This window comes from Carettochelys insculpta, chromosome 14, assembly GCF_033958435.1.
Source record: "Carettochelys insculpta isolate YL-2023 chromosome 14, ASM3395843v1, whole genome shotgun sequence".
Classification (NCBI taxonomy): Eukaryota; Metazoa; Chordata; order Testudines; family Carettochelyidae; genus Carettochelys; species Carettochelys insculpta.
The window spans coordinates 469,728-496,830 of NC_134150.1; the positions used below are offsets into that span (position 1 = coordinate 469,728).

Here is a 27,103-nt window from a genome sequence, read left to right on the forward strand (position 1 = left end):
AAAAATTAAGGTTCCCCTCATTAGACAAAGGGTCCCGGTGTATAATGGAACGAGGCAAGAGTCCAGTAGAGCATATAATCAGATCATTAAGGACTATGTAATTCATCCCCTTGGTGTGCACATAATGTAGTAAGAAGAGAGACTGAGACATAAACCAACATATATATGGTGATGTGAGGGAGCAGTACTTGTTTGTGTCAGGGTAGGAAAGCTGTGTCTCAGAGGGAGTATCTTCACCGGACCTAGGAAGCAGCAATTGAGCTGTGTCCATTGTCATGGGCATGCATGCTTAGTATCCTCACTGAGTCTTCCAGGTGCTATGACCATGTTTCATCAGAAAAAAATGGCCGGGTGCTTTCATCTGTTAACGGATCTTGTGGTCATTGGGCAGCTCACCTGAGGTCTACCATGCTAGCTGTCTGTGCTGAGCTGGGGCAGCACACAGAGAGAACATACACGCAGCCAAACATCTGTCAACATTTCACCACACTTACTGTTGGCTTTACTTAATTGCTGAGTGTTTGACTTCACCTTAACGTTCCAGTAACATAAGGGCTTTTTGTACAAAATTTATTTTATCAGCTATAACAATAGGCCTGCACAAAAACAAGTGCAACTTCCTGAGATGTATGTTATCTACGCAGGCAACTGACCAGCCTGCACTATTCAGACTGGAGAGTGACATACACTTTTTCAGGCATGTAGCACTGCAAGGAAATGAAAACTACACTGGTTAGCCACGAAGCCATGTGGTTCTTCTCCATGTAACACAAGGGCAGTGAAGCATACCAGGGCAACTTTTGAGACTGAAGAATTTTCTGGAGATTCTGGAGACTGGTTGTGCATTTCATTCAAGACCTAAGTATTCATCATTGTCTCTCCTCCCATTTGGGGGCCTTCTCTGCAGGTACGGATGGTGGTTTGGATTTTGGAATCATCAGAGTACTGGATGAAGCAAAGCAAACGCTGTCCCTAAAGAACAAAGGGAAATATGAGATTGGATACAGGTAAACTACTAACGATTTCAGCAGTGTGGCGCATAACCACTTGATAGCTCCATAGGTCCGGTCTTTCTTTCCTTTATTCTCCAGGGTATAACCTCTTTCTGGGTGCCTAGATCAGTGTTAGGGTAAGTAGCAAAGCCCAGAAGTCACCACTTTCACGTGTTCAACACAATGTCCTTTTACACATCAACAACTGTACTTTACACAGCGTGACAATGGAAGAAGAAACAACAATTGTAAATCTTTGCCCAGTGGGCCTGGCTGTGATTTATTTACAGATTTCAGGGAAGTCCACCCCCTTGGCCAAATTTACACATCTGCACACACGCTTTCTTTGTCCCTGCTCTGGAATAGAGCAGTTCCCCACAGTGTCCTCCCGGAAGACAGTGTCTTTGCTCTTTTACGCTTTCTGGCTGCAGTTCTTCAGCATGACCACTACAGTGCAGTTCCCTCTGGGTTGCCTCAGTGTCCAGGCCTCTTCCACCAGCAGCTAATTGGGCAGGGAGGGAGGAAGGGGACCCAGCCTCCCACTATTCCAGGTCCCAAACTGAAGACCCTGTGCATCACAGCCATCTGCTGTGTCCCTTTAACGCCAATGCATTGCTTCTCTAATTCCCTGGACCACTTCCCCATGGGCCTGCACTGTCTTCACCCTTATCTCATGGCCTGACCCTAAAGGAGTCCAAGGGCTCCTCTCTCACCCCAGCTTCTGGAAGTGCTGCCCTGTTCAGGATTGTCCAGCTCCATCAGCCAGCCACACTCCTTCAGCTCCAACAAGGAACTGAACTCCGTCTGCCCCTGCCTCTCTTCTTATACCAGGCTGCTGAGCCCTAATTGGCTGTGCTCCACACAGTCACTCTAGGCAGCTTAGAGACCCTCTACATTGCCTTTTTTTAGGATAGGGTGCGGTAGGGCTATGAAGCCTCCCTCAGCGGGCTCAGAGGGTCTGGTATACCCCATCACAAGGTATCTGTTCTTTTGTTCTTTTTTTTTTTTTTAACAACTTGTATTTTGCAAAGAATGGACACTCTACAAATGAGGAAGTTAGGCATGAAGACGTGGATTACAAGCACAGATAGGTACACACAGAAAACTCAGGTCCTTAGAAAAGTTGGTCTTGGAAGTAAATCAAGATAAATTCCACAGTTTTAGTCTGTTAGAACCTCTTGAGCAAAGCTGAGCAAGATCTTAATAGCCCATTTTACACTCCTACATATCTTCCGCAGAGTGTCTTAACTAGGCTCCCTGGCTATGTGACTAGCTCTCATGTTCATAGCTGAAGAGACCAATTCACAAAGTCTTTGCTTTTTCTCCATCCTACAGCCTCACCCTAGAAGCCTGTGAGGACAACATGCCAAATTTGAACTCTGTATTCAGCATCCAGCCCCAGAAGGGGATTTTAGCTGCTATGGACCGCCCCACTCAGATCCAGATCACCTTTCGCTCCAAGAAGGAGGTGAAAATTGAAGACAAACCTATTCTGCACTGCCAGGTAAGATGTCTGTAAAGACCTTGGCACTGCCCAAGCCGTGATGGTCCTGACAGCTAGCTGATGGCGGCCTGTGTACTGAGGTGATATCTGTGAGCTGTATGTTCCCAGTGATGCACAAGGGCAAATGCAGAGCGATTCAGTGCAACCATCCCTGGGTCAGGACTGCTGACTGTAGGAAAGGTCACACCCAGGGACTCCATGTCAAGTGTTCTTCAGTGGGAAACAGTGCAAGAATGTTGGCAGTGGGGAACTAGAAGGGTGTGAAAGGAACCTCACACACAATAAATGGATTAAAACCTGGCTAGGTTATAGGTTTCACAGTGGAACTGTAAATGGGGAATCCTCATCAGTGGGTGCGCCCTGCAATAATTGATCCTGGCCCTATGCTATTGTATCAGTGATTTGGAATAAAATATAAAATCATCACTAATGAAGTTTGCAGATGATGCCAAAATTGGGTGAGTGGTAAATAACTGAAGAGGTCAAGTCAAAGATTCAGAATTATCTGGATTGCTCGGTAGGCTGGGTACAAGGATCAATAGGGGTTTTAATACAGCTAAATGTGCATGTAGGCAGTTAGGAACAAAGAGTGCAGATCTTATTTACAGGATAGAGGATTCTACTCTGGGAACCAGTGACCCTGAAAAACTTTTAGGAATGGTGGTGTACAATCGGCTGGACATGAGCTCCCAGTGTAGCACTTTGCCCACAAGAGCTAATGTGACCCTGGGATGCATAAATAAGGGAATCTCAAATTGTACGAGAGCGGTTATTTTACCTCTCTGTTTGGCACTGTTGTGACCACTGCTAGAATCCTGGGGCCAGTTCTAGTGACCACCACTGAAAAAGGATGTTGGTAAATTAGAGGGAATTCAGAGAAGAGCCAGGAGAATGCCAAAAGCGTTAGAAAACCTGCCACACAGGGAGAGACTAAACAAGCTCATTCTATTTAGCTTAAAAAGGTGAAGGGTGACTTGCTCCCAATCTGTAAGTATCCACATGGAGAACAAAAATCCAGTCATGGGTCTTCGGTCCAGCAGAGGAAGGTCTAACGCATTCCAATGGCTGGCAATTGAAGATGGACAATATCAGACAAGAAAAGAGGCATAAATTGTTAACAGTGAGAGTAATTAACCACTGGAACAATTTACCAGGGGACAGGATGGAGTCTTCATCACTCATCATCATCATCATCATCATCATCAATAACTGTGGGCTCAGCACCCACTGGTGTCTGATGCCTTTCTCACTATTTCCTTCCATCTTTCCCTATCCAGTGCAGAGTGGCTTAGTTTCTGTAGACTAGCTCCACAACAATCTACTACATCATCTATCCATTCTCTGTGGGTTCTGCCTCTCCTATTCAAGCCATCCATTTTGCCGAATACTAGGGTCTTGATTTTTCGTTTGTCATTCATTCTGCAAATATGTCCAAATAGGTGTTGCTTCCGTTTTATAACCTTCTGCAGCAGGTTCTCTTTCGGCTGTATCTTCCTATATAATTCCTCATTGGTGACCTTCTGCATCCATCCTATTCTGAGAATCTTTCTATAAACTGGTAAGTCTTAAATCAAGACAGTTTGTTCTTCCAAAAGCTCTGCTGGAGGGATTATTGTCGGGAAAGTCCCTGATCTGTGCTATACAGATAGTATGGCAATGTGATATCACTGTGGTCCCTTCTGGCCTTGGAAACTGGGAGGCACTTCTGCCAAGTCTTTGCAAGGGTAATCTTAGGAATGGCAAAGGCACAAGTGGGAAGTGGTTGGCGAAGTGTGCCATGGCTCCGGGGATTTATGAGACTGAGACCAGCTGAGTCCTCTAACCTCCCCTTGCCAATGCACCCTGCTCTGCCCAGGTGATTGAACCCAGTGTCTGTGAAGGAGGTGAGACCATTGCCAGCATTCCAGTGAAAGTGTCAGTGAGTTCTTTGTTCACCAAGTACAGCATTTCCCCTGCCTCGCTCATCAACTTTGGCTCTATGATGAATGGCACCCGTAAGACCTGCAGCTTCACTCTGGAGAACAAAGGCACCCTTGATTTCAAATACTTCATTGGCAAGCTAATACGAGATGTGCCCATCCCACCAAAAAAGGGGTAAGAGGAAGCATCAGCTAATGCTAATGACTCTGTCCCTCAATTTCCCCATCTATAAAATGGGGGTGAGGACACCTGTCCCTGTTGTAAGCACTTTAAGCTCTGTGATGACAAGTATGATAGAAAAGAGAGGGATTGTTAGTGCCCTGCTTTGTAAAGTGCTGGGATTTAGGGATGAGAGATTGTGTAGTTGTTCAGTGTTGTTAATAATGGCCTCACCCAGGCAGACAGGTTTATTATTAATTTTGGGCCTTTGCTGATATGTGCGCCTCTCCTTAGGGGAGCTCCAGCTTTGGGACAGCCGAACCCAGGATGGGGTCGGATACATTGGAGTCCCCAGGATGAGGTAGTTATGCTGTTTCTTCCAGGCCATCCCACATCAAGCACTCCCGTTCCCGTGACAGTGAGACCTTAAGTAAAATTCCTCCTGTTGGCAAACAAAGCAAACGCACTGAATCTCTTCAGAAGGATATCAACCTCGTTGTGCAGGTGGGTGAACATTTGACCCCATTCCTCACATCCACTGCAGCGTCTGCTAGGGCCCTGCTCCCGTATGAATTCCCCTACTTCCCTGGGGGAACCCTGCCTTGGCAGCTAGATCACAGAATACACTGTTGTCCTTTACAGGATCTTCGCTCTGGAGCTGATAGATTGCTTTGGGAGACTTTCTTTCTCACAGGCTTTCCCCTTTCTCTCTCCCAATCTTTCTAAACTTGGGGATAATGACTGAAGCTGGGAGAAAGGAAGGGAGTGGAGTGCTCCTCTCCTGGGACTGTTAACTGAGTCTGGCTTTCCCTCAACTCTTTGCAGGCTCGCTTCACTCTCAGCATGTTCACAGTGTACCCTGGCTTTGGATCCATCCCTGCAGGAGGCCAGCAGATCATCACAGTTGATTGTTTAGCAGAGCCTGTGGGAAAGAGTGAGGAATACTTGGCCATTGACATCACTGACAGGGACCCTGACGATAATCCAGGAGGCATCCCATACACCCTGGTCGCTGAGTCCTGCCTACCAGGTATAGATGCTCCCCATACACCATTGGCTGAACGTGGCATCCAGTTCCTCTTCCCATGGAGCCATGGCTCAATGTCTGGTTGGCGGTCAGTTTCAAGTGGGGCACCCCAACGATTGGTTCTAGGGTGGGTACTGTTCAACATCTTTATCAATTATCTGGATGAGGGGATGGATTGCATCCTCAGCAAATTTGCAGATGATACCAAGCTGGGGGAGAGGTAGATAAAATTGGAGGGTAGTGATGGGGTCCAGAGTGACCAACATAAATTGGAGGATTAGGCCAAAAGAAATCTGATGAGGTTCAAAAAGGACAGCTGCAGAGTCCTGCACTTGAGACAGAAGAATCCCAAGCATTGTTACAGACTGCGTGTTGACTGGCTAAGTTGCAGTGCAACAGAAAAGGACCTGGATAATATGGTGGGTGAGAAACAGGATATGAGTCAACCATGTGCCCTTTTAGCTAAGAAGGCATATTGGAGTGTATTAGAAGAAGCATTTCCAGCAGATCTGGAGAAGTTATTATTCCCCTCTGTTCAGCACTCATGAGGCTTCATCAGGAGTATTGCATCCAGTTCTGGGCCCCACAGTATATAAAGGATGTGGATGCATTGGAGCAGGCTCAGTGAAGGGCAATGAAAATGATTAGGGAACTGGAGCACATGACCTATGAGGAGAGGCTGAGGGACTTGGGCTTATTTAGCTTGCAGAAGAGAAGAGTCTGTGGTGATTTGATAGCAGCGTTCAGGTTCCTGAAGGTGGGATCTAAAGAGGATGGAGAGAGGCTTTTCTCAGTAGTGACGGATGGCAGAACAAGGAGCAATGGTCTGAAGTTGCAGAGCGGGAGGTGTAGGCTGGATACTAGGAAAAACTATTTCACCAGGAGAGTGGTGAAGCACTGGAATATGTTACCTAGAGAGGTGGTGACTGTCCAGCCAGTGGAATCTCCATTTCTAGAGGTTTTTAAGTCCCAGCTTGACAAAGTCCTGACTGGGATGATTTAGTTGGGGTTCATGCTGCTTTAGGCAGGGGGCTGGGCTAGATGACCTCCTTAGGTCCCTTCCAGCCCTAGGATTCTGTGATTCTATGAGAAGGTCTTAATTACCCCTGACACCCCACCTTGAAATCCTCCACTTCCGGCATCCATTCCTTGGTGGGTTTGGCAACACATGATGGGATTGCAGAGAACTAACTCTCGTTCTTTAGAGTGTAGCTGATCAGTGCAGGCAAGATCAGGAAGTCATTCCCATGCTGATGTCCAACCTACCTGTGTTGCAGGGAGCAGGGAGGGCCCTTTTCTTCTGAGGCATCAGCTGGCAACTGCTGGAAGTAGGAGACAGGAGCTGACGAGCCAGCGATCTGATGCACTGGGGCAGTGAGGGGAAAGGACAGTCACCTCGACAGACTGTACAGTTGTTTAGCTGACACAGATTATCAGGCATTTCCTGATGTTTCACTGTGTTATCCCCTGCACAGTCCTTGCTGACTAGAGAGAGTGATCATTCTCCCTTTCTACCAGCCTCATCCTCAGCTGTTCTGGCAACTCTTGGCCTCCCTTTCTCTAGACTGAACATTCCTACTCTCCCAAACTCCATAGGTCAAAGCTTCCAGCCCCTTCCTCTGCACTACCCCCAGCTTCAGGGCCTAATATCAGAACAGTGACTAGTGCAGAGCTCCCGCAGCAGCTGAGTAGACAGCATTTCTCAGCAGAGGCGGGCACAGCTCCTTCAGAGCCCACTGACATCAGTGAAGGAACACGCACTGAATTCAGTGGTCTTGGGCCTGGGCCATCTGTCCCCTTCCTTCCCCACAGAGAGGCTGGTGTCTGGAAGGGCTGACCAGGCCAGGGGAGAGGCCTGCAGCATATCTGCTTCGCCATTCACCAGTGGCTGTTGCTTTTTTGTGGTGAGGAATGATGAGAGAGGAGTTGCCCTGAGGAACAGATTCCGGGCCAGTTCCTGGAATGTTTTCATCTGTCCTCATCCTCCTTTGGGCAAAGTGTATCCAGATCCAAAGAATGGATGAGTGCTTTGGGGTGTAACCTGTGAGGGCTTGGTCAGTTTGCTCTGGGAGGAGTGGGAGCATGCATCATGCTCACCTCAAGGACCAGATCAGGCCTGTTCACAGGCAGGGCAGTCCCAGGTTGCCCAGAGAACCTTGGCAGCAGGGAAAACACAAGAGACATACCCAGGATGCCAGTTACCTCTGATCTCTTTTCCTGCCCCATGCCAAGCCCTTTCTGAGCAGGAACGCAGCCTGGACAGCTGGTCTCTGTTAATTTTGCCACTGATCTAACACGTCCCTGGGGGATTATTGGCAGTGGGACTGAACTTGGGATCTTTGGATCTGAAAGCCTGAGCTGCTACTGCTGGGAATAAGCATCAGTCTGATTGTTGTGGCCCAGCTCCACATGGAGTGAACAAGGAGTAAACAGAAGTAGGTGGCAGAGGCACAGCCCTTCAGAGCCAGAGGTCTCAGCTTCAGTACGCACTGCTGACAGCTCACTCAGGGAGTGCCGTTATCCTGAGTTGTGCAAAAAGGACATGTTGACTGAAGTTCATCCAGCATTAATTCCCTGAAGTCAGCAAATTTGCCTCCAGAACAAGCTAGGCCTATGTATCATCCCAGAAGATAAGGCACTGTCTCAGCTATCTTGTCTTCTTCCCTCAGCCTTTGTGGTTGATGACATTGGGTCCATTTTTGAGGAACATCGGATCTGCAGCAACATCAACCTTTACCAAATCTTGGAGACAGTGGAAGGCGGAGGGGTGTTCGTGTCTGATGAGAACAAATTCATCTTCAGTAATGTCCTGGTTGGGCATCAGGCAACAGCTCGGTTCAAGATCGCCAACGTGGGCAGAATTCCCTGTGATGTGGTCCTTGCAGTCAAGCCTGTTTCCAGCAAGGTCAGAATAAGAGCTGAAGGGGGGATGGGTGTGGGGCCATCCACTGGAGCCCCCACCGGCAAGTTGGGGCAACATGTAGGGTTTCTGAGATGTGTGTCTCAGCCTTGACTGGTCTGGACTAGTGCATGGTAATAGCATGTCACTCCCACCTGTGCCCAGTAGTGTCATGCTGCTGCTCGTGCTCATCCCATGCTGCCCTATCCATGGTGGAGCCTCTGGATCAGCCCAGTGCTAACAGGACCTGGAATGAGGTACCCTAAGCTGAGCTCTGGCCATATGGGATCTGATAGGATGAAGATCTGACTAGGAACAGTGAGGACGAAGAAAACAACCCCCAAGGAATCCTAAAGAGATGTGTCCCCTCTCTCCCAGGAGGCTGACGTAGTCCACTTCCTCACAGCAGCCTGTCAGAAGAGCTCAACAAACCCTTTTGGGATAAGCAACCCTGATTATCCTTCCTTCCTCTGCCAGCCTTGCCAGCCTCCCACACCACTATACACCCTGTCCTTAAGTCAATCCTGGCCCTTGACAAAACTATACCCAGAGGAACAGCACTGGTCTGTGGGGCTGCCCTGGCATAGAGCAAGTCTGGGCTGTTTTCAGCACCCTTTGATCTTTTTTCCTCTAGTTCAGCTGGGCAGCTTGCTCCCATTGAGTCCAGGGATTAGTGAGATTCAGGAGATGTCCAAAGGGTGTGATGAGCAATAAATAATCTGGGCACCAAAGAGTGGAGTTACTGGCACGGGGAATGCACCCACACAGTGCTGCAGTGGTGCCTGCCACATGAGCCCTGGCCGTCCACAATCATACACTGGCACCACACGTACTTGCTGCTCCCCACCACTTGGAACAGAAGGTACTTTTTTTGTTCCTGGCAGCATCTTAGTTATGTCAAGAAACAGGGAGTGTGACATCCCTGCTAGTGGCCAAGGTGGAGAATCTCCTGACAGCTGAGGGAGAGTCCTAGCCCTCTGACTCCCACACATTGTGTTTTGTGTGAGAATGTGTGTCTAGGGGAGGGGTATTTCATGGCCACCCATGCTGTCTGGTTTCTCCTAAGGCTGCTGCCCGTATTAATGACATCTTCGAGGTGGATCCTATTCGGATGTGTGTCCCCAGCCGCTCCCATGCCTTTGCCACAGTGACTTTCACCCCACAGACAATGCAGAGCTACCAGTGCATTTTTGAGGCTTTCATTGATGGACTGCCAAGGTAATCTAACCCACTGCTCCCTGGGGGCAGGCTTTACTGATCACTGTCTGTCCTCTCCAGATATAGCAGGCATGGGTCTGACAATGATTTTTTTCCTGCTCCCTGCAGCTTGGTTGCTAAATCACGAAACTTAACATTTGATATCACTGGAGATGGGAACTTACCCCGAGTGACCATCTTGCGCCCCATCCTCTGCAACAAAAGAGGGAATCCACTGCTCCTTTTCAAGAGGCTCCTGCTGGGGTGTTCGGAGAGACTTCCCCTTGTCCTTAAGAACAGTGGGGTGATACCTGTCCAGGTAATCACTTTCATGGCAAAAGCTTAAAAGATGGCATGGAAGGAAATTCTCCTCCTGTTATGGACAAGCCTTATAGACCGTAATACAAAGGATGCCTGTAGAGAGGTCTAGAAAGCAGATTGAAGCTCTCTGGAATTGAATAGAGAATGAGATCCTTTCTTTATGTGTTTTGAACCATTCTAGAGAATTCCACAGTAAGGCTATAATTCTCTGTTCAATTTATTAGGATACTCCTGAAGACTAATAGAAAAGCTCTGATTTTCTATCACATTCTATAGGACAGTTTCAGAGGTGAAGGCTTTTAACTGTTCAGCTGTGTCACCTTTCCAGTAACTTCTTCACTTTCTCCTCCCATCTGATATTATGTCGCTCTATAACAGTTCTCATTTTTGTGCCTTAAAACATGAACTAAAATGGGTGCCAGTCAGCCAAGATAGCGAATAACTGACTTTCGCTTGTTCTTGGAGCCGTGTGATTTTTCTGACCAATTTGTCATTCTGTTGTTTTCCTCCTCACGGTGTGATTCTAATTATGAGAATGTTTGTGTTGCATTCTGTTTCCATTCTACTCTGCGTGATTACATTTTAATACTAGTAATATTCTATTCTATTCGATTACTGCCTAATTACATTCTATTATGTTCTAATTCCATTCTGTGCGATTGCATACTATTACACTATAATGGCATGCTATTCCACTTGATGGTAATTAGAAATTATTAAAAAGAATTCTATTTTATTTCTATTCTCTAGTTACCTTTTAATGCTTTTTAATTAAATTCTGTTCTATTTGATTGCCTTCTAATAGCATTCTCTTGTATTCAGTTGAATTCTAATTACAGTCTATTCAGTTTCAAAGGAATGCAGTCTCTTCTGTTGGATTGTATTCTAACATATGGAAAGCAATGAGGGTTCGGTTCTTGGGAACATGAGTAATGTATGATGACACTTGCTGCCCCAACTCCTACCCCATTTTACCAGCCTTGTGTTTTCCTTTCTCCAGGTGATGGTTGACCTGCTGGATGGCTATGGAGTTTTCTCACTGAAAGCCAGGTCCAGCACTCACTGTGTGTATGTAGCTCAGAGTGAGGGGGATGATTCGAGCAGGGAAGGTAAATGCAACAACCCCGGCAGCAGTGCAGAATTCCAGTAGCTCTCTTAAGGAATGTCTTCACTGGGAAGTTAAGTCAGGTGATTGGCACCCAGGTTGGAGCCCTAGGGATAGCTTGGCCCAGAAGCCAGCCATGCCACAAAGCGCTGCCCTGGATACTGGGTCCTCACTGATGCAGCACACACTAGGACTTCCAGAGCACTCTCCAGGCATCCTTGTGTTTCGGTACACTGAGTCACTCCATGATTCTTTTCCAGTGAATTGTGGGAGAATTTTGTCCTTCTGAACACATAGGGGAATTGTGGGAAGGTATTTGAGGGTTACCAGCACTCAAATGGTTTAGCCTGAGTCCTTGCTGCAAAGTGGCTGGATTACCAACCTGTGAGAAAGCAGCAGGGCCTTCCTGAGGGGGTTGTGGGGCCTGGGGCAACCCCCCACTGCCACAGACCCATCCCTGCCCACCCCACCCCTGCACTAACTCCTCCTCCAAGCAACACAACCCGGGGGATTATGGGAGTCTGACACAGCAGCAGGGGTGTCCCACCCCCTTTACACAGGAGCTGGAGCAGTTCAGCAGCCCTGCTCCATGCTACCCTTTCCCAGCCCACTGTGCCTGCGTCTCTGTGGCAATGGGAATGGGAACACACAGGGCTGAGGCTCTCTGCTTCTTTCCACTGCAGAGAAGCCATGCAGCAGGCTGAGAGAGGGCAGCATGGTGGGGTGGAGCAGGCTGTTAGGCTGCTTGTGCTCCCACCACCTTCATGGTGAGTGCAGGGGAGCAGTCCCTGTCATCATCCCATGCCAGACCCCCACAGTCTGTCTCCCCCAAGTCCCCTGGGTGGCTGCTGTACAGTCAGCACAAGCGCAGAGCCTGGGCCAGCTCTGGAAAGCAGTGCCTAATCTGTAGCTGCTAACCATAGGTAGGCCAGCTAGCCCAAGTTTGGAATCCCTGTCACACTAGAGTGAGAGGTAACAGAGAGGAAGCCGTGCTAGTCTATACACTATCAAAACAAAAAGCAGTCAAGTAGCACTTTAAAGACTAGCAAAACAGTTTATTAGGTGAGCTTTCGTGGGACAGACCCACTTCTTCAGACCATAGCCAGACCAGAACAGACTCAATATTTAAGGCACAGAGACATCAAAACACTCCAGATCCACAAACCAGTTAGTCAACATTTTAATGGAATGGGGCATTCTGTCAATGACCTAAAGGTATGTGTGTTACTGAAAAGGAATTATCGCACTGTTCTGGAAAGAGAAACAGCCGAGCTGGCTTTTATATTCAAATTTGGCACATTAACACATGGTTTAAATCGTGATGGGAACTTTCTGAGTCACTATAGGGGCTCGTCTGCATACTTGGCTCAGTCTAATTCTTGACCTTCCCCCCACCCCTCCACTCTCTGATTTGCTCACCTTGATTATCTTTTTCTGATTTGTCCTCCTTGCTTACTGTTTTTGGTTCTCTGTGCCTTAAATATTGAGTCTGTTCTGGTCTGGCTATGGTCTGAAGAAGTGGGTCTGTCCCACGAAAGCTCACCTAATAAACTATTTTGCTAGTCTTTAAATTGCTACTTGACTACTTTTTGTTTTGATAGAGTGAGAGGGTTTTGGATGTGGGCTGACGTCGGGACCCAGCATCTGAGTAAGAGCTCAAGTTAGTTCTGCTGCAAAGACAAACTCCTGGACTCTGCTGTATGCACCGAGTCTGTGATGACACCTTCTCCCTGTGGAACTCAGCCATCCTCGAGGGGAGAAGGGTTTGCGATAGGCATTCTTTATCCAGTTTTCCTATTCCGACCTCTCAAGTTTGACTTCCAGTGCAAATGCCCTATTCCTTTACAGAAAGGAAACCCCACACAGCTTCCCTGGTCCTGCAGAATGGCGAGTCAGCAGAGTTTGATGTGCTTTTCAAACCCAGTCTGGCCCAGCGGGTGGAAGGGAAAATCCATCTGTCTGTGACAGACAACCAGTACGAGGAAACCTGTATTCAGATGGTGGGAGAGGGCTACCAAGACGATATCACACTGGATAACATCCATGGGCTGGTAGCAGAGAACAACGAGGAGAACGCAGAGGGGCACCTGGAGGAGGATGTTGTGGAGGGTAAGAGGCATTTCTGAGAACACTTTGGCCCTTTTGAGGTTTGTAGAAGGTAAATCAGGATTTGTAAGAAATGAAAACTACTAATGGAGTCCATGAAAATTTTGCCGTCAGTTTGGCAGACACAAGCCGGTGGTATTGGGATTTAGAAAGGGGAGGGATGGATAAGCTATATATATTAGTGAAAGCCAGCTTTGCTCCAGTGGCACAAGGAGACCAAACTACTCAGAGCAGTGGGAACAACACAAGGGCTTAGAGGAGAGGGCCCTTACTATCTGAGAGGGATCAGAAATGCCCAATGTATCCTGGGGAATGTCTCTAAAATGGACATGCTGGGTTAAGCAGCTCACTACCAGATGACATGCAGTGAAGATCAAAGTGATACAAGAGGTGCTAGCATGTGTGATTGTTGTTGTTAGAGCCTTACCAAATTCACAGCTGTGAAAAAATGACATAGACCATGAAATCAGATCTCCCCATGAATCCTAGATATCAGAAGGGCAGGGAGGAGCAGTGCCATTCACCAGGCTTCCTCTGCTAGTCCCCTGAGTTATGGAGGGATGGGACTTCCTCTTTCCCTGCCTGGCCACTCTTGGCAGGAGATCAGACCCACCTCTAGGTACTTCCTCTGGGAGCAGGAAGTTCTGCAGCTGCAGTGCCCTGCTCTGAAGGCAGTGCAGAAGTGTGGTGACAATCCCACAACACCCTCTACATCAGCTTTACAATCCCCCCATGACCTTCTGGGTTGTGACTCCCATGGTCACAAGACTGAACACCTGAAAACATGAAACTAACCAAATGTAAAATTTTCTGGCCTTGAAACTGATCAAAGTAGACAGTGAATTTTGTAGTCCTACTAATTTTGCCCTTCTGTACAGCTGGAGTTGTGTGTCTCTTTGTGTACAGAGGACACATACTCCAAGTGGAAAAGTGTGTTGCAGCCTGTAATGCATTGTGGAGGCCTTTTGATTTCAGTGGGTGGAGGGGGAGGAGGGAAGTCTCTCTCCCAACTGAGGAGAGTTGGCTGCACTGCTTGCAGAGGGGCTGCTGTACAAAAGCTCACCTGGTCGAAGCAGGAGTGTATGTGCCGGGGAGGGAAAGAAAGTCACGGTATAAAAGGAAGGTGCTATGCTGTACCCGGTTAAGTGAGCATTCCCCTTTTTTGTTCTTCCCAGCTGCCAGAGAGGATCACATCCAGTTTGGGGACTGTCACATTGGGAAGGCCTATCAGGTGACTTTCACAATGACCAGTCGAAGCAAAGCAGACGTGATGAGGTTTGAGTGGCCTGCTGCATCTTCACTTGTCTTCTCCCCCCAGGTATACAGGGGACACTTTGTGTTTCAAGACGTGCTGTTAACAGAGTAGGGACCCAGAGCTAGGTGGCAGTACTCCTCACTGCCAAACAGAAGCTCCGCTGTGTGTCTTAGGTCAGCAATCTCCTTCCGTGGGCTTGCCAGCATGGGAGCTCCATGAGGGCAGAACTGTAAGGGCTGGTAGGACAGTCATGGGATCCCACCCTGCTGCAAACTTGTTCTTGTTCCCTGGGGGCTCTGGGTTCCAGAATTTCACTTAGTTCACAATGGCCCTACCCTTTTTTTAGGCAAGATGTAATAGGACTGTGCCTTCCCAGGGAACCCTCCTGCAGCAGAACAGGAACGTTGGCTGGAGTTTCCCTGCACCTGAGGCCTAGAAATAGCCCAAGCAGTCTTTCTCACTACTCGTAGTCCTATGGCATTAATTTATTTCAAATGTCCCCTGTACATAAACCATAATAGTACATCAGGGAGAGCCCTGGCACTTTCCCCCACTCCATCTCGCCAAACTTATCTTCCAGCCTTCAATCTTCTGGCCCCGTCAGCTTGAGCTCACCAGTTTAGAGAGCTTTCAAACCTCTTCCTGTGCTGCTCTCAGCCTTCAGCCCTCTCCTGCTTCTTCTGGCTTGGCTCACTGGTCTGCCAGCTACTGCCCCTGGCTCCTAGCCATCAGCTCTTTTCAGCCTCCTCACACTAGCTCTAGCTCTTGAAAGTCAGCAGGCTTCCTGAGGACACCTCCCTCTATAGAAAGAGGGTCTTTCTGCAGGAGAATCTCTACAGCTGACCCCAGATACCTTTTCCAGCCTGCTGACTCACTGGGTCTCTCTAGCCCTTTATCACCCCTGGTACCACACTGCCCTCTTCTTTGGCCAAATTGGGAGTGGCTGTTCTCCGTTTACAGGGCCAGACGCCCTGTGACATGAGGCCCACTGAAGGAGTCTGTGAGTTGCTGTAAGGTTCCAGTATCATCAATGTACAGCTACCCAGCTCTGCATCTTCTTTCCATTACATCTGGGGGAGCAGCTTCCTAGAGGCAGTCCCTCCAAAGCTGGGTGGCCCCACCACTGCCTAGATGGGCTGAATCTGGCACCAAATGCACTGCATGGGAAAATGCAGACTCCCATTCTGCCCCTTTTATTTCTTCTCCGTGTCTCTCAATGACAATCCACCCTTAGCTGGTCTCAGACTCACTCGGGAGGACATTATGGCACTGCTGTCTCTCTGATCCTCTCCAGATTGGCCACCTCCATGCTGGATGTGCTAAAGACATCACAGTGACCTTGAAGTCTCACGTTCCTGTCACCTTCAAAATGTACATGGTTAAGTGTAAGGTCTGCAGAATCACCTTCCAGGTTCCTGCAGACCAGGTCCCTGACTGGGACGACCGCCTGCATACTGTCAAGTGGGTGGATGCTGTGAGGAACCAGATGACCACACGCCCAACAAAGAAGAAGGTAAGGAATGGGATTATGAGAGCAAACAAACACCTGTGCAGAGCCTAAAGACAAAGGGCCACATTCACTGCTAACTAAGCTCTCCACAGATTTTTAGCTGGGAAGGTAATGAACCATTGCAACAAGCTTCCAAGGGAAGAGGTGGATTCTCCATCTCAGGATGTCCTCAATCCAGACTGGAGGCCTTTCTGAAAATAGGTGTTAGCCAGGCAGCACAGTGTGCTGGTGGACACAGTGCAGGGGATGCTATGGCCTCTGTTATAATGGAGGTCAGACTAGATGATGTAGTGGTTATCTTTTGTCTTTACAACGTCTTAGTTTGATTTCATGCAGATGGGAATTAAAGCCTGTGGGTTTTGGTTACAGGGCCCTTGGGGAAGAAGGACATGACTTTCCCAGGGGGTATTTCTCTTACCCTCCCAGTGTTTTGCATTTTCAAGTGAGCACTCACCACACTTTAACAGCTGAGATTTCCCTTTTGAAGTTGTGACTGTGCAGGGTCAGGTTATGCAGCCAGTGTTCACATATAGCTTCATTAGCTAGGTAGCAGGTCAGCTTCGGTGCCCACGCAAGTATTTTCTTCAAGAACGCTCTCCACTCCTTTTAGCAGGTCAAACTGGAAAACAGAGATGATGAATGTTTCAAAGTTCTGGAAGGTTAAATGGCTTTTCTTTATCCCTCAGAAGCAGCAGTGCCTCCACACCTTTCCAATCAATTCACCCCCACCCTACTCCAGACATTTTGGTTGTTCTCTCCTGGGGTAGAAGAAAAGTTCAGTCTCACTTTACCACTAGTCATGATGGGGAGGAAAAATATCTGCTGCTAAGGGGAAAAGGAAATTTAGCCTCTGTTCATTCAGCCACAGGCTTCTTTAACACACGTGTCTGCAATGGTGGAACTGCTGTATTAAAAGGGAACGGGAGCAATGTGATATGGGTCATTCAGGACTGGGCTCCATTGTGCTTCTTCATCAACTCTGGTTTCCAGGCACCATTTCCTCACCCAATCCCTCTGCTGAGACACCAGGTGGAGGCACGGCCACCTCATAATGCTCCCACAGACAGTCATCCCTGTCCCCAGGCAGTCTCTCTTTGCTCCAGAACTCTGATCCATGATAAAGGAACAAGTGTCAAAAGGAAGGTTTAGGATGGTTGTGTCTGAATTACCTTCACTCTTGATGGTGGTACCAAGTCTGGCTCCAGGGACCCCAGTGGCTCTGGAACTTGGATCACTGTTGCTTTGCTCTTGTTTCTGTTTGAAGGTGATAGAGACAGACCCTGAACCTGCACACACTGTTCTGGAAGACAGCAGCCGGGAGCTAGAACTTAGACTCAGTGGCATTGTTGATTACACACAGTTCAAGCTGGAAACTCACTTGGTGCAGTTCAAGGAGACCTTGCTCTTCCAGACGAGGGTGTTCAAGTGAGTAATTGAGATCACACAAGGACCAAGTTAGAAAAGTTGGTGGTTCTTTGAATGATGTCCTTGTGGATGCTCCTCTTAAGGCTTTGGGGAATGCCTGCAATGTTGATGAGAGATTTTTTTCAGTGCTTGCCTAGCCCTTTTGTTAGACAAGTGGTTTCTTCTCCCTTTTGCCATGCTGCCTTTGCAGGTTCCAGCTGTCCAACAAGGGGACTGTGGCACTGGAGTATTCCTGGAAAGTGGTCATGGAGGACAGCAGAAGGGCAGTCAGCTTTCCTGAAGAACTGTTGCCATGCAGTCCTGAAGGTATGGCAATCCTCTCACTCCCCACACCTGGCACTCCTTGCAGCAGCTTCCTCCTGTAACCCACAGGGGCTTTACAGCATTCTGGAAATTTGATCACTCAAAGAGGAGACTGGACCTCTTTGCCTGAGGCACCAACACAGCACAGTTCTGAAGGTGATGTCATAGTTCATCTTCCCTCCCCATGTCCTCACCCATCATCCTCAGGCAAGTGGTTTCTTTTAAGTCTGGATAAAGGCTCTTCCTTTTCATCCCCCTTAGTGCTGTCTTTCCCACCCCTCCACCTTCAGAGAGCTTAGAACCAGTTTGGCAGAGCTGCTGGGTGCTTCAGAAAGGTCAGGAAAGGCCAGAGGGACCAAGGGAGGAGATTGTTTAGCGACACAGATTGGGGCAGGGGAGATAAGGAGTTGAAATTGGAGCATGCAGGGGAGTCATGTTGGAGGGGCGCAGGGTAATGGAATCAGGGTCACTGGGAGGTGAGGTGGGAGCTGGATAGCTGTTGGAGGGAAGCAGGGATGTATGACTAAATGATTGTTACAAAAGATGCCAAAATACCCAAATGTAATGTCAGGATGTAGTTGTTCCCAGCACCAGTGCCTGGTTTGTGAGTCCTCACTCAAAATTTCATGGCACAGACGTGGCATCGTAGACTTGTAGGACTGGACAGGACCTCGAGAGGTCTTCTAAATACAGTCCCTTGCACATTCTCTTTCTGAGCACTGAAGTTAAGCTGGCTGGTCTGTAATTCCCAAGATTGTCCTTCTTCCCCTTTTTATAGGTAAGCACTAGCGCTGTGTTTTGCCCTGTTACAGTGCTCTGGAATCTCTCCAATCTTCCTTCCCTTTACAAAGATTTTCCTTAATGGCTCAGATGTTTACTGTCAGCTTCTCAAGTATTCTGGGATGTATTTCATCAGGCTTTGATGACTTGGAAGTCTAATTTACCTAAGTAGTTTTTAACTTGCTTGTTGGCTACCTCATTCCACTGGCATTCCCCTGATTAGATGTCTAATCACTACTAACCTTGGTGAAAACTGAAACAAAAATGCCATTTGGCACTTTTGCCATTTCCACATTTTCTGTTGTTGTCCCCCTGATACGCACTCCATTGATGGGTTATTGTTTTTCCCTCCTCTTATACTCTTTCACCAACACACCTAAGCACGTGAATGACTTCAAATATGGATGTGCTTAATGTTATGCACAGGTTTAGCAGCCGTGTTGAAAGGGGCCCATAATACAGACCTATTTTGTAAGCAGGAGGAAAAGTGTTTGTAATTAAAGCTGCAATTTTGTTTTTAAGATGGTCTCATACATGCAGCTGTTTGTTGGATATTCTCTCCCAACATGGGCTAACCTGCTCTGAGGCACGAGAGTGCTTTGCTAAATGCTTCTGTTCCTCTTCTAACATGTCTCCAGCTGCCACTGAGAGCATGAGAAGGGCGAGGACCGGACTTGTACATGAGTAAAACTAACATCAGCAGTTAAATTAGCTATGATGGAAATAAGCCCTAACAGTCTCCATGCCTCAAGGCATAAACTCATCAGAGGTTGAATCAGGAAGGAAATTCTCCCACAGCATAATGTATAAATTGATGTATGGAAGGAATTTAACACTTTCCTCTGTGGCTCGGGGAATGGCTGCACTGTGAGCCAGGGTTGCTCCAGACCATGGGGCTGTTCCATTATGATCCTGCCTTCTGGCTTGATGTCTCTTGCTGGCTGCGGAAGTTTGATGAACATAGGAGAAGATCACCTGAGTGCAGTAGGTGCCAGTGCTGTTCCTTGATCACTTGATATTAGAAAAGGACATCCCCATGATGAGTCACATTCTGCCCTCAGATTCACCTGTGCCGTCCTGCTAACCGGGTGCATCTTTAAGCACAGGCATGCTTAAAGATGCACCCAGTTAGCAGGACGGCACAGGTGAATCTGAGGGCAGAATGTGACTTACATAGTCTTGGTCACAGTGGTTTCTGGGCAACTTGTTCAGCCCAGCACGATGTGCCATCTCAGCCTTTTGACTTCATGCCCTTACATGGGATTTTCTCAGCATATGCGTTCCCCCAGCTGCCCCTTTTCCTTGCCTAGCCCCTCACTCCTTCGCTCGCACTCTCCTGCGGGGAAGACTAAAGTGACGACATGAAGTATCGTTACCCCTTTTGATTGTCCCTGGAAAGGGTTTGTGAACAGGGTTCGCCTTTGTTGCCTTTTTAAGCCAAATCCCCTCAGCTTTCTCTCCGTCCTATTGAATCAGGGGGCTGGGCTTAGAGCAAGGGATTTCATCCTCATAGACAAATCCAGTGAAACCGATCTAACCACCTATTCTTTAACACAGGGGAGTTCCCATCTGCTGCCTCCACCAAAATACCATGCAGCCGACCTGCTAGCCAGCAAGGCAGTGTTCTGGAAAGTGTCTCGTCCTTCATGTGTGCTGTCGCTGATCTCCCTCCATTCTCCCTGGAACCCAGCAGTGGCCTCATCCCAGCTGGGAAGAAACAGCAGTTCCTGTTGAAATTCTCCCCATCAGAAGTGGGAGAGTTTGAGGGCCGCATATTCTGTAGGTAGGAAACACTCAGGCTGGATCACATCTCGACAAGTGTTAATAACGGGGAACTATTGTCCAAAATACTTTGGTTTAAGTGGGATTTGGTGCTCTCTGAAATGGATGGGCCAACAATGCAGTTGAGAAAAGATCAGGCCTGTGTGGGTCATCAAAAACTTACTGTTTCGTGTCATCTCAGCTTGGAAGCCATCGGCCCTTGATCCAGACTTGTGCCATCTCTTAGGCTGTTTAGTTCTGCAGGGGAGAAATAACCAGGGCAATTTGAAACACCCTGGAAAAACTCACTTTAAAGAAACATTAACCAGTTGAGGATTGGGTACAAAGGGGTTTGTGCCCTCTCGCAGCCCCTTTGCCTGGCTTGTACCATTCTGGTTGAGTCCTAATGAGTAACACTAATTTACCTCACATATGGGAAATCACTTGAGCCTCAAGAGGTTCGCTCACTAGTGCTGGCTCTTGGATGAGTATGGAAAGTTAGCAAAAGGGGAACCATACTGACTCACCAGCACAAACTCCAGTAACAGTGCCACTTCTCTCCTTCTGAGGAGTTACTATACCTTTATCTCCTACACTGGCTCATCACCACATGGTGAGCTTCCATTTGAGTCACTGTTGGGCACATCTACTGAGCGAGAGGGCCTGACAGCTGTGTACAGCACACTCATAAAGCTGCCATGATAACACTGCTCCATCTCTTCTCAGTATCCCCAACCTGAAGCCCAATCACCAAAGCCCCACAGTGACTGTGAAGGGGAAAAGCCTCCTGCCATACTGCCATTTTGAGCTGGAGGACTCTGACTACCTCACCACAAACAGATGTAACCCAGAGCTGCGAGGGCTCCGGGGCGCTGCACTGGATCCCAGCACCAGGGTGCTTGAGTTTGCTTCTGTAGGGGTGCATGCTCGGAACCGCAGGTGAGCATGCAGAATGAACCGCTGACTAGTCACGGCAAATCAGCCAGAGGCCTTTCAACTCAGTCTGCCTGCCTCCGTGTGGCACGGCTGCACTCTTCCCGTGGTCCCAATAGTCCACCTGGGGTTCTGGGCAGACAGCAACAACATCAACTAGCCATCTTTGCTTCCCTCATCCAATCCTGCAGCAAACACAGCTGGTCCCTACGCCTTAGGCTTTGTCCAGTGTAACTCTCCTTTCTCTCCAAAGGACTGAACCCTTTTTTTACTTTGACTGTTTGAATGCGTTGGTCAGATTGGCTCAGTGAAGGAAAAACCCCATAGAGAGCTCCAAGTAGTAAATAACCTTGTTGTGTTCGGTTTTAACCTCCTCATGCAGTGCTAGGGTTTGCAGTGGGCTGACTTCAGTATCTCTTTACAGATGACAAAGGTAGCCAGCCAGACCAGAGAGGTGTGCATATTCCAGAAGCATTAATGGGGTGGAATTGCCAGGCCCACAGCAGTGGAGGTGGATGGGGTGTACCAAGCAATCCTCCCTTGGTGGAGCTGGTGGTGTCTCGTGTCTGCTGAGCAGCCAAGCCACTAGCTCCCAGAACTATTCACTGTTTCCTTTCTAAAAGCAGTTTCTGTTGTTGTGACCAGGACTTTCAGGCTTGTGAACCCCACCAATTCCACCTACTCCTTCCAGTGGACTTGTGACCAGCCAGCAGACCTGCGAGAACAGCCAGTCTTCAGTTGTCTAACAGAAATGGGCCAGATCCAGCCTGAGAAGAAGGCAGAGGTAAGAGGAAGAAGAGGGCATGGGGAGGAGGCTACGTCTACATCCACTCAGCAGCCTACACTCAAAATAAGCTGCCTGCTACATGGCTGTCTGCTGTCTCTGTGACACCTTGCTGTCTAGTGGCCAGTATGAAGCATATTGTCTCACGTCAGATCCTTGTGGTTAGCCAGATCACATCTGCCATTGCAAACTGGCACAGTCCCACCCCAGTCCTGTCCAGAAGGACATGTGCTAAGCAGCTGGTGGCTGCCATGGTCAGAGCTGAGAAGACACCAGAGTGGAGGCTGGCTCTCACCTCCAGTCACCAAGACAGCAGGCTGCTAGAGGAGTGTGCTGCAGCCATAGCAGGGAGTGTGAGGCTCTCTCCTCATGTGCAATTCCACATCCAAGAGCAGGGGAGCCAACAGTTTCTGCCGGCTCTTGGGCAAGCGGTGGGGGGCTCCATGCTCCCAGAAGTGGGGCAGGGCCTTGGGTGGAAGGTGCGGGGTCAGGGCAGCCAGCTCTCCAAGCCACCCAGGGCATGGCACATCTCTGCCCCCAGCCACTGCACGGAGCGCATGGTGGTCTGGCATGCTGTGTGCCACAGAGTGTAAAAGACAGAGAACAAGTATTTTTTTTAATACAAAATACCTTGTAGTGTGTTGTTGCTGGAAAACACAGGAACTACCATGTTCAATCAGACCAGTGGTCTACCAAGACCAGTAGGCCGTATTTGGCAGTGTCTAGCTAACAACGCCGAGGAGGGAGGTGCAGGAAATCTCAAGTCGGCAAATCAGGAATAATTTAAAGGGCATGGGATAGCAGCCAGAGCAGTAGCAATAGCCAGAGTCGTGCGCCCCTTTGAATCACCAGGCCCAGGGGCAACTGCCACCTTCCCCTTCCTCCACATTGGTGTTCCTGTCCAAGGGTGAGGGAAGCCAAAATGGGGGAGGGGAACCATAGTGATGGGAGAACAGAGAAGTACCTGGGTAAAATGCAGGAAGTCCCTGAAGAACCTTCATTTTGAGACATGACAAGGTTTCTTGCCCCACATCATTTCACTGGGTCAATCTGCACAGGCTGGAAATCAGCAAAGAATCTGGCCCATTGTCTTAGTAGTCTCTGTTAAAACCATCTTTGTGTGGCACAAACCTGCACCAGGAAGTCCTTCAATGGAAGGGAAGAGGCTTGTCGAGATAGGGACACTCAGGTAAAGTAATCTGTATTAATTTTAAAGGTATGACTTTAAAGTACATTAATTAAATCTCATTAAACGCCTGTGTTGACATTCCTATTCAGAATTTGTGTCTTTAATTAGATTATGATATCACTTAAGTGAATTATAAATTGAATTAAAGCCACTTTAATTCTGAATAAGAATGTCCACACTGATTTAATGTAATTTAACTAATGTAAACTACAGGGATTTTGAATGGGAATTTAGGCTCGCCAGTCTGACTTAAAGATTACATTTAAAGATTAAAGGTCCGTACTTGTCCCTGTGCAATTTGTAATTAAAAGGCAATTTAGGGATTTCCAGGGATTACACAGGCAACAATGTTTAGTAACACTTACTGTTTCTTTGTTGTTTACAGCATGATGGTAAGAGACAGCAATAAAAATAAACACATACAGACTATATATGATGTTAAGTTTAGTTAATATTATAATATAATTTAATCCTAAATGTGCACACACAAGTGTCTTTTAGTGGTTATGCTAAGTTAAAAATCTGTTAAGTTTCTATAACAAATTATACTCACTCCTACTTTGGCAGAGGGACCCAGGGGACCCACTGAACTACAAGCAGGAGTGAAGGATAGTGAGAGTAGCAAAGTAAAGCACAGAGATATGAGGCTTGAAGAAAACAGAGAATTTATACCAAAGATAAAGATAAGGAAGGTGGTGCTCTCCAACACAGAGTATTGAGACCTCTGGTATTGGAACAAACCGAAACAGTTGCAGCAGGGAAATATATATACCCCATCTGTTCTCGACCTATAATAAACTCCTAATTTCTGGAGTTTCTCCAACTTCTCAGAATATCGATGAAATGTCAACATTAACCGCAGGTCCGTTCTATCTAATTGTACTTTAGGTAACGCTGACCAATTCATATACATTAGTCTATTTGTATAGACATCTCTCCTTGTAGCTGTAAGATAGGTAAAAGATGTGGACAGGATTGCTGCAAAATGGTTAGTCTTGCTTTTATTTTACATACCAGGTGTCCCTGTAGATTTTCCTGCGTTACTGCATTACTACTAAGTGTGCAAAAAACTAGGCCTCTGCAGCCTAAGTTAACTAAACTATCCTGGCTCCTTATTTAAGCTATACAGGATTAATAGACAAAGCAGAGAAAAAATCAAATGAATGTGCCTCCCATGTGCCAGTAGAGGCAACACTAATCCACTTCAAAAATTAATTTGGATTAACTTTTCTGAATGTGCCTGTGTAGAGCAGTATGTCTCATTCACTGTGGAGATTGGGTGGGCCACTTGCTTCTTCACTCCAGAGCAGAAATGTTGTTCTCTTGACCTTGGATTCATGGTCTTCTATTTTTTTGTGTTTTGGAACACCTAGGCCTGAGTATTTGAGGGAATCAAACCAAAATCAGTTTGACCCTATCCTGCAGGTCCCTTTACTGATTAGAGATGTATGCCTTGATTAGATACGCTGCTGGCTATTTTGTGCAACTAGCTAAACTCAACAAGCAGCTTGTAGTTCACAGAAAAGCCAGCATTCCTCAATGAGGCAGTGGTTTGCACGAAGTCCCAAAGAAATGAGAGAGCCTTTTTACTATGTAGAGAGAAAAATGGTGCCTGCCACACCATAAGAATGTAACCATTCTGCTTGAACCCCATGTAACTGAGTTTATATGGTCTGCCTGTGTGTTTCTCTGGTGTCCAGTCCATGAGTCTGCCACACACTTCAAGCATGGGCTGCAGAAGCTCATCAACTTAGTTATTCTCTGTGATGTAACTACTTTCTGCGGGGGGAGGGAGAGAGAGAGAGACGCCTATGGGACAACACTTGTCTTATTCCTGAGTCCCCATCCAATCTGAGGTATCACAAATTCCACCACCATTCTGTGGAGAATCACCTGGTTTAATTTGCTTCTCCCTCAGATCACATTTGAATTCATCCCACAGCACGTGGGCATCACAGAATCATTTTGGACCTTTACAATCCCTGAACAGAACATCTCTGTTCCTTTCCTGTTGGTCGGCAACACCACGGAGCCCTCTGTTTCTCTGGACAGATCCCACCTGAACTATTTCTCTCTGTTAGTCGGTAAGAGCAGACTCTAGACCTGCACTGGAGGAGCCTGCAGCTGCTTCTGCCACCCACTTTATTCTCCATGCAGAAATGTAATGGGCATGGTTGATCCTACTTCTGTTAGTTAAAATAGAGGCCAGAAGTGGAAAAGAGCACTTCAAAAGAGAAAAGCCATTTCTGACCATCTAGCTTTCGGTTTATACTGCTGCCCTTCAGCTTGGTATTTGATTTTCTCTGTAAAATCAATAGCAATGTTCAGGAGCAGTCAAAAAAGTTAATGTTCGGAACCCTTGGGAAAGGGAGAAATTGGGGTGGGGTCGGGTGCCACTGGCCTACAGAAAAATCAGTTGGGGTCCACACACAAGTGAGGAAAAAAAACAAACCTCACTTACATGGCCCCCGACTGATGTAGCCACCACTATGGCTCCCCTCATTCCCCTGCACACTAGCGTGAGATTCTGGGGCTCAGGCTAATGGATTTTGTGGGTCCCCCAGGCTGAAGTCAAAAATGAGGTGTATGGAGAGTGCTGGGAAGCAGCCTTGGGTTGTGGGGCCTAGGCAGGAGGAATTGTGCAGGAATGGTTGGGGGGGGCTTGGAAGGGTGGTAGGGTGCAGGAGTGGGCTGGGGGTGAGAGAGCTGGGCAGGAGGTCGGTTGCAGAACTAGAGTGGGGATGTAGGGTCTGGTGGGAAGGGTGTGGAGGAGTGAGATGGGTGTCTGAGCTGGAGGTGGGGTGCAGGAGCAGGGTGGAAGTGGCGTATGGGTGGGAGGTAGAGTGTAGAGTGAGGGTTATGGTCTGGGTGGGAGGAAGGGTGCAGGTATGGGCTGGAGGTGTGGGTCTGGGCAATAAGGGTTTTGCTTACTTGTGCAGCTCCTCAAGGTCATACATGGTTCCATGTCCCCCCGCACGCTACTGGCTGCTATTCCAGCCAATCGGAGTGGTGTGGGGAGAGCCTCCAGGCAGCACTTCTTTGCCCTGCAATTCCCCTGCTTGGGGTTTTGGGGAGCAGCAATTAGCACCAAGCGTAGTTCCTTCCTCCCCGAGCCAAGCAGAGATGGTGGGTCCGATTGGGATCCAGCTTGCCTGACTCCAGCCTGTGAGGCTTGGTGCTCCCCACCACACCTGCAACGGAGAGCTGGTGCTGGACCCTGGGATAGAAAATAAGGCACAACATGTCACAATAAAACACAAATTATCATATTGCCACTGTGTAAATCCATAATGCTCTCATGAAAATGTAAATTTGTGATGCTCCCATACCTTGAGTACTTCACGAAGTTCTGGGTGTCGAGTTTAAAAAAAGGGAATATTAGCAGGGTGAGGGTTATGGTCTGGGTGGGACAAGGGGTGCAGAGGTGGGCTGGAGATGTGGATCTGGCCCTGGGGGTGTGGGGTTGGAGGCCCAAAGCCTGGCCTCCAGTTGCAATTAGCCCTTGAAGACCCACCTGGAACAAAGCATACCCAATTTATACTTTTAAATTGCCAAACACACTCTCAAACTGCTCCTCTTTTCAAACTGCAAAACAAATTAACAGGCAGCAAGCTTAAAATTGGGAAAAGGACTTCTCACAATGCATAGTTAATCTGTGGAACTCCTTGCCAGGGGATATACTGAGTGCCTCAAGTGTAACTGGGTTCAACAGAGAATTAGATACCGTCATGGAAGTCCATCAGTGGCTGTTAGCTATTAGGGCTCAGGATATCTCTTGGGGTGTCCCTAAATCTCTTGCTACTAGAAGTTGGAACTTGGCAACAGGGGATTGCCCTGTTGTTTTCATTCCCTCTGAAGCATCTGGCAGTGACCCCTATCATAAAACAGAATCCTGAGCTAGACAAACTGTTGGTCTGACCCAGTGGTTCTGCT

The 27,103-nt window shown here is 47.9% G+C and overlaps 1 protein-coding gene and 1 long non-coding RNA gene across 5 annotated transcripts in view; one reads left to right on the forward strand and one right to left on the reverse strand.

Moving 5' to 3' along the window:
* LOC142020530 (uncharacterized) lies at positions 1-26,489 on the reverse strand. Its single transcript, XR_012647431.1, has 4 exons — positions 26,102-26,489; positions 20,449-20,522; positions 16,450-16,614; positions 1-972 (listed from the first exon to the last, which is right to left on the reverse strand). It is a non-coding gene; the product is annotated as an uncharacterized LOC142020530 (long non-coding RNA).
* HYDIN (HYDIN axonemal central pair apparatus protein) overlaps positions 1-27,103 on the forward strand; it is a 286,881-nt gene that overhangs the window by 231,892 nt on the left and 27,886 nt on the right. For 2 of the 4 annotated variants that reach the window (XM_075008458.1, XM_075008459.1), the window contains exons 54-71: positions 908-1,007; positions 2,328-2,496; positions 4,352-4,590; positions 4,959-5,079; positions 5,401-5,605; positions 8,272-8,507; positions 9,568-9,719; positions 9,828-10,017; positions 11,020-11,128; positions 12,973-13,233; positions 14,406-14,548; positions 15,780-15,998; positions 17,260-17,420; positions 17,611-17,726; positions 20,061-20,286; positions 20,991-21,203; positions 21,843-21,981; positions 25,089-25,254. In XM_075008458.1, the coding sequence (XP_074864559.1) occupies positions 908-1,007; positions 2,328-2,496; positions 4,352-4,590; positions 4,959-5,079; positions 5,401-5,605; positions 8,272-8,507; positions 9,568-9,719; positions 9,828-10,017; positions 11,020-11,128; positions 12,973-13,233; positions 14,406-14,548; positions 15,780-15,998; positions 17,260-17,420; positions 17,611-17,726; positions 20,061-20,286; positions 20,991-21,203; positions 21,843-21,981; positions 25,089-25,254 (3,165 nt within the window). Of the gene's footprint in view, positions 1-907; positions 1,008-2,327; positions 2,497-3,965; positions 4,591-4,958; positions 5,080-5,400; positions 5,606-8,271; positions 8,508-9,567; positions 9,720-9,827; positions 10,018-11,019; positions 11,129-12,972; positions 13,234-14,405; positions 14,549-15,779; positions 15,999-17,259; positions 17,421-17,610; positions 17,727-20,060; positions 20,287-20,990; positions 21,204-21,842; positions 21,982-25,088; positions 25,255-27,103 lie in introns of those variants that run through there. The other 2 variants (XR_012647429.1, XM_075008460.1) reach the window with 2 other exon arrangements.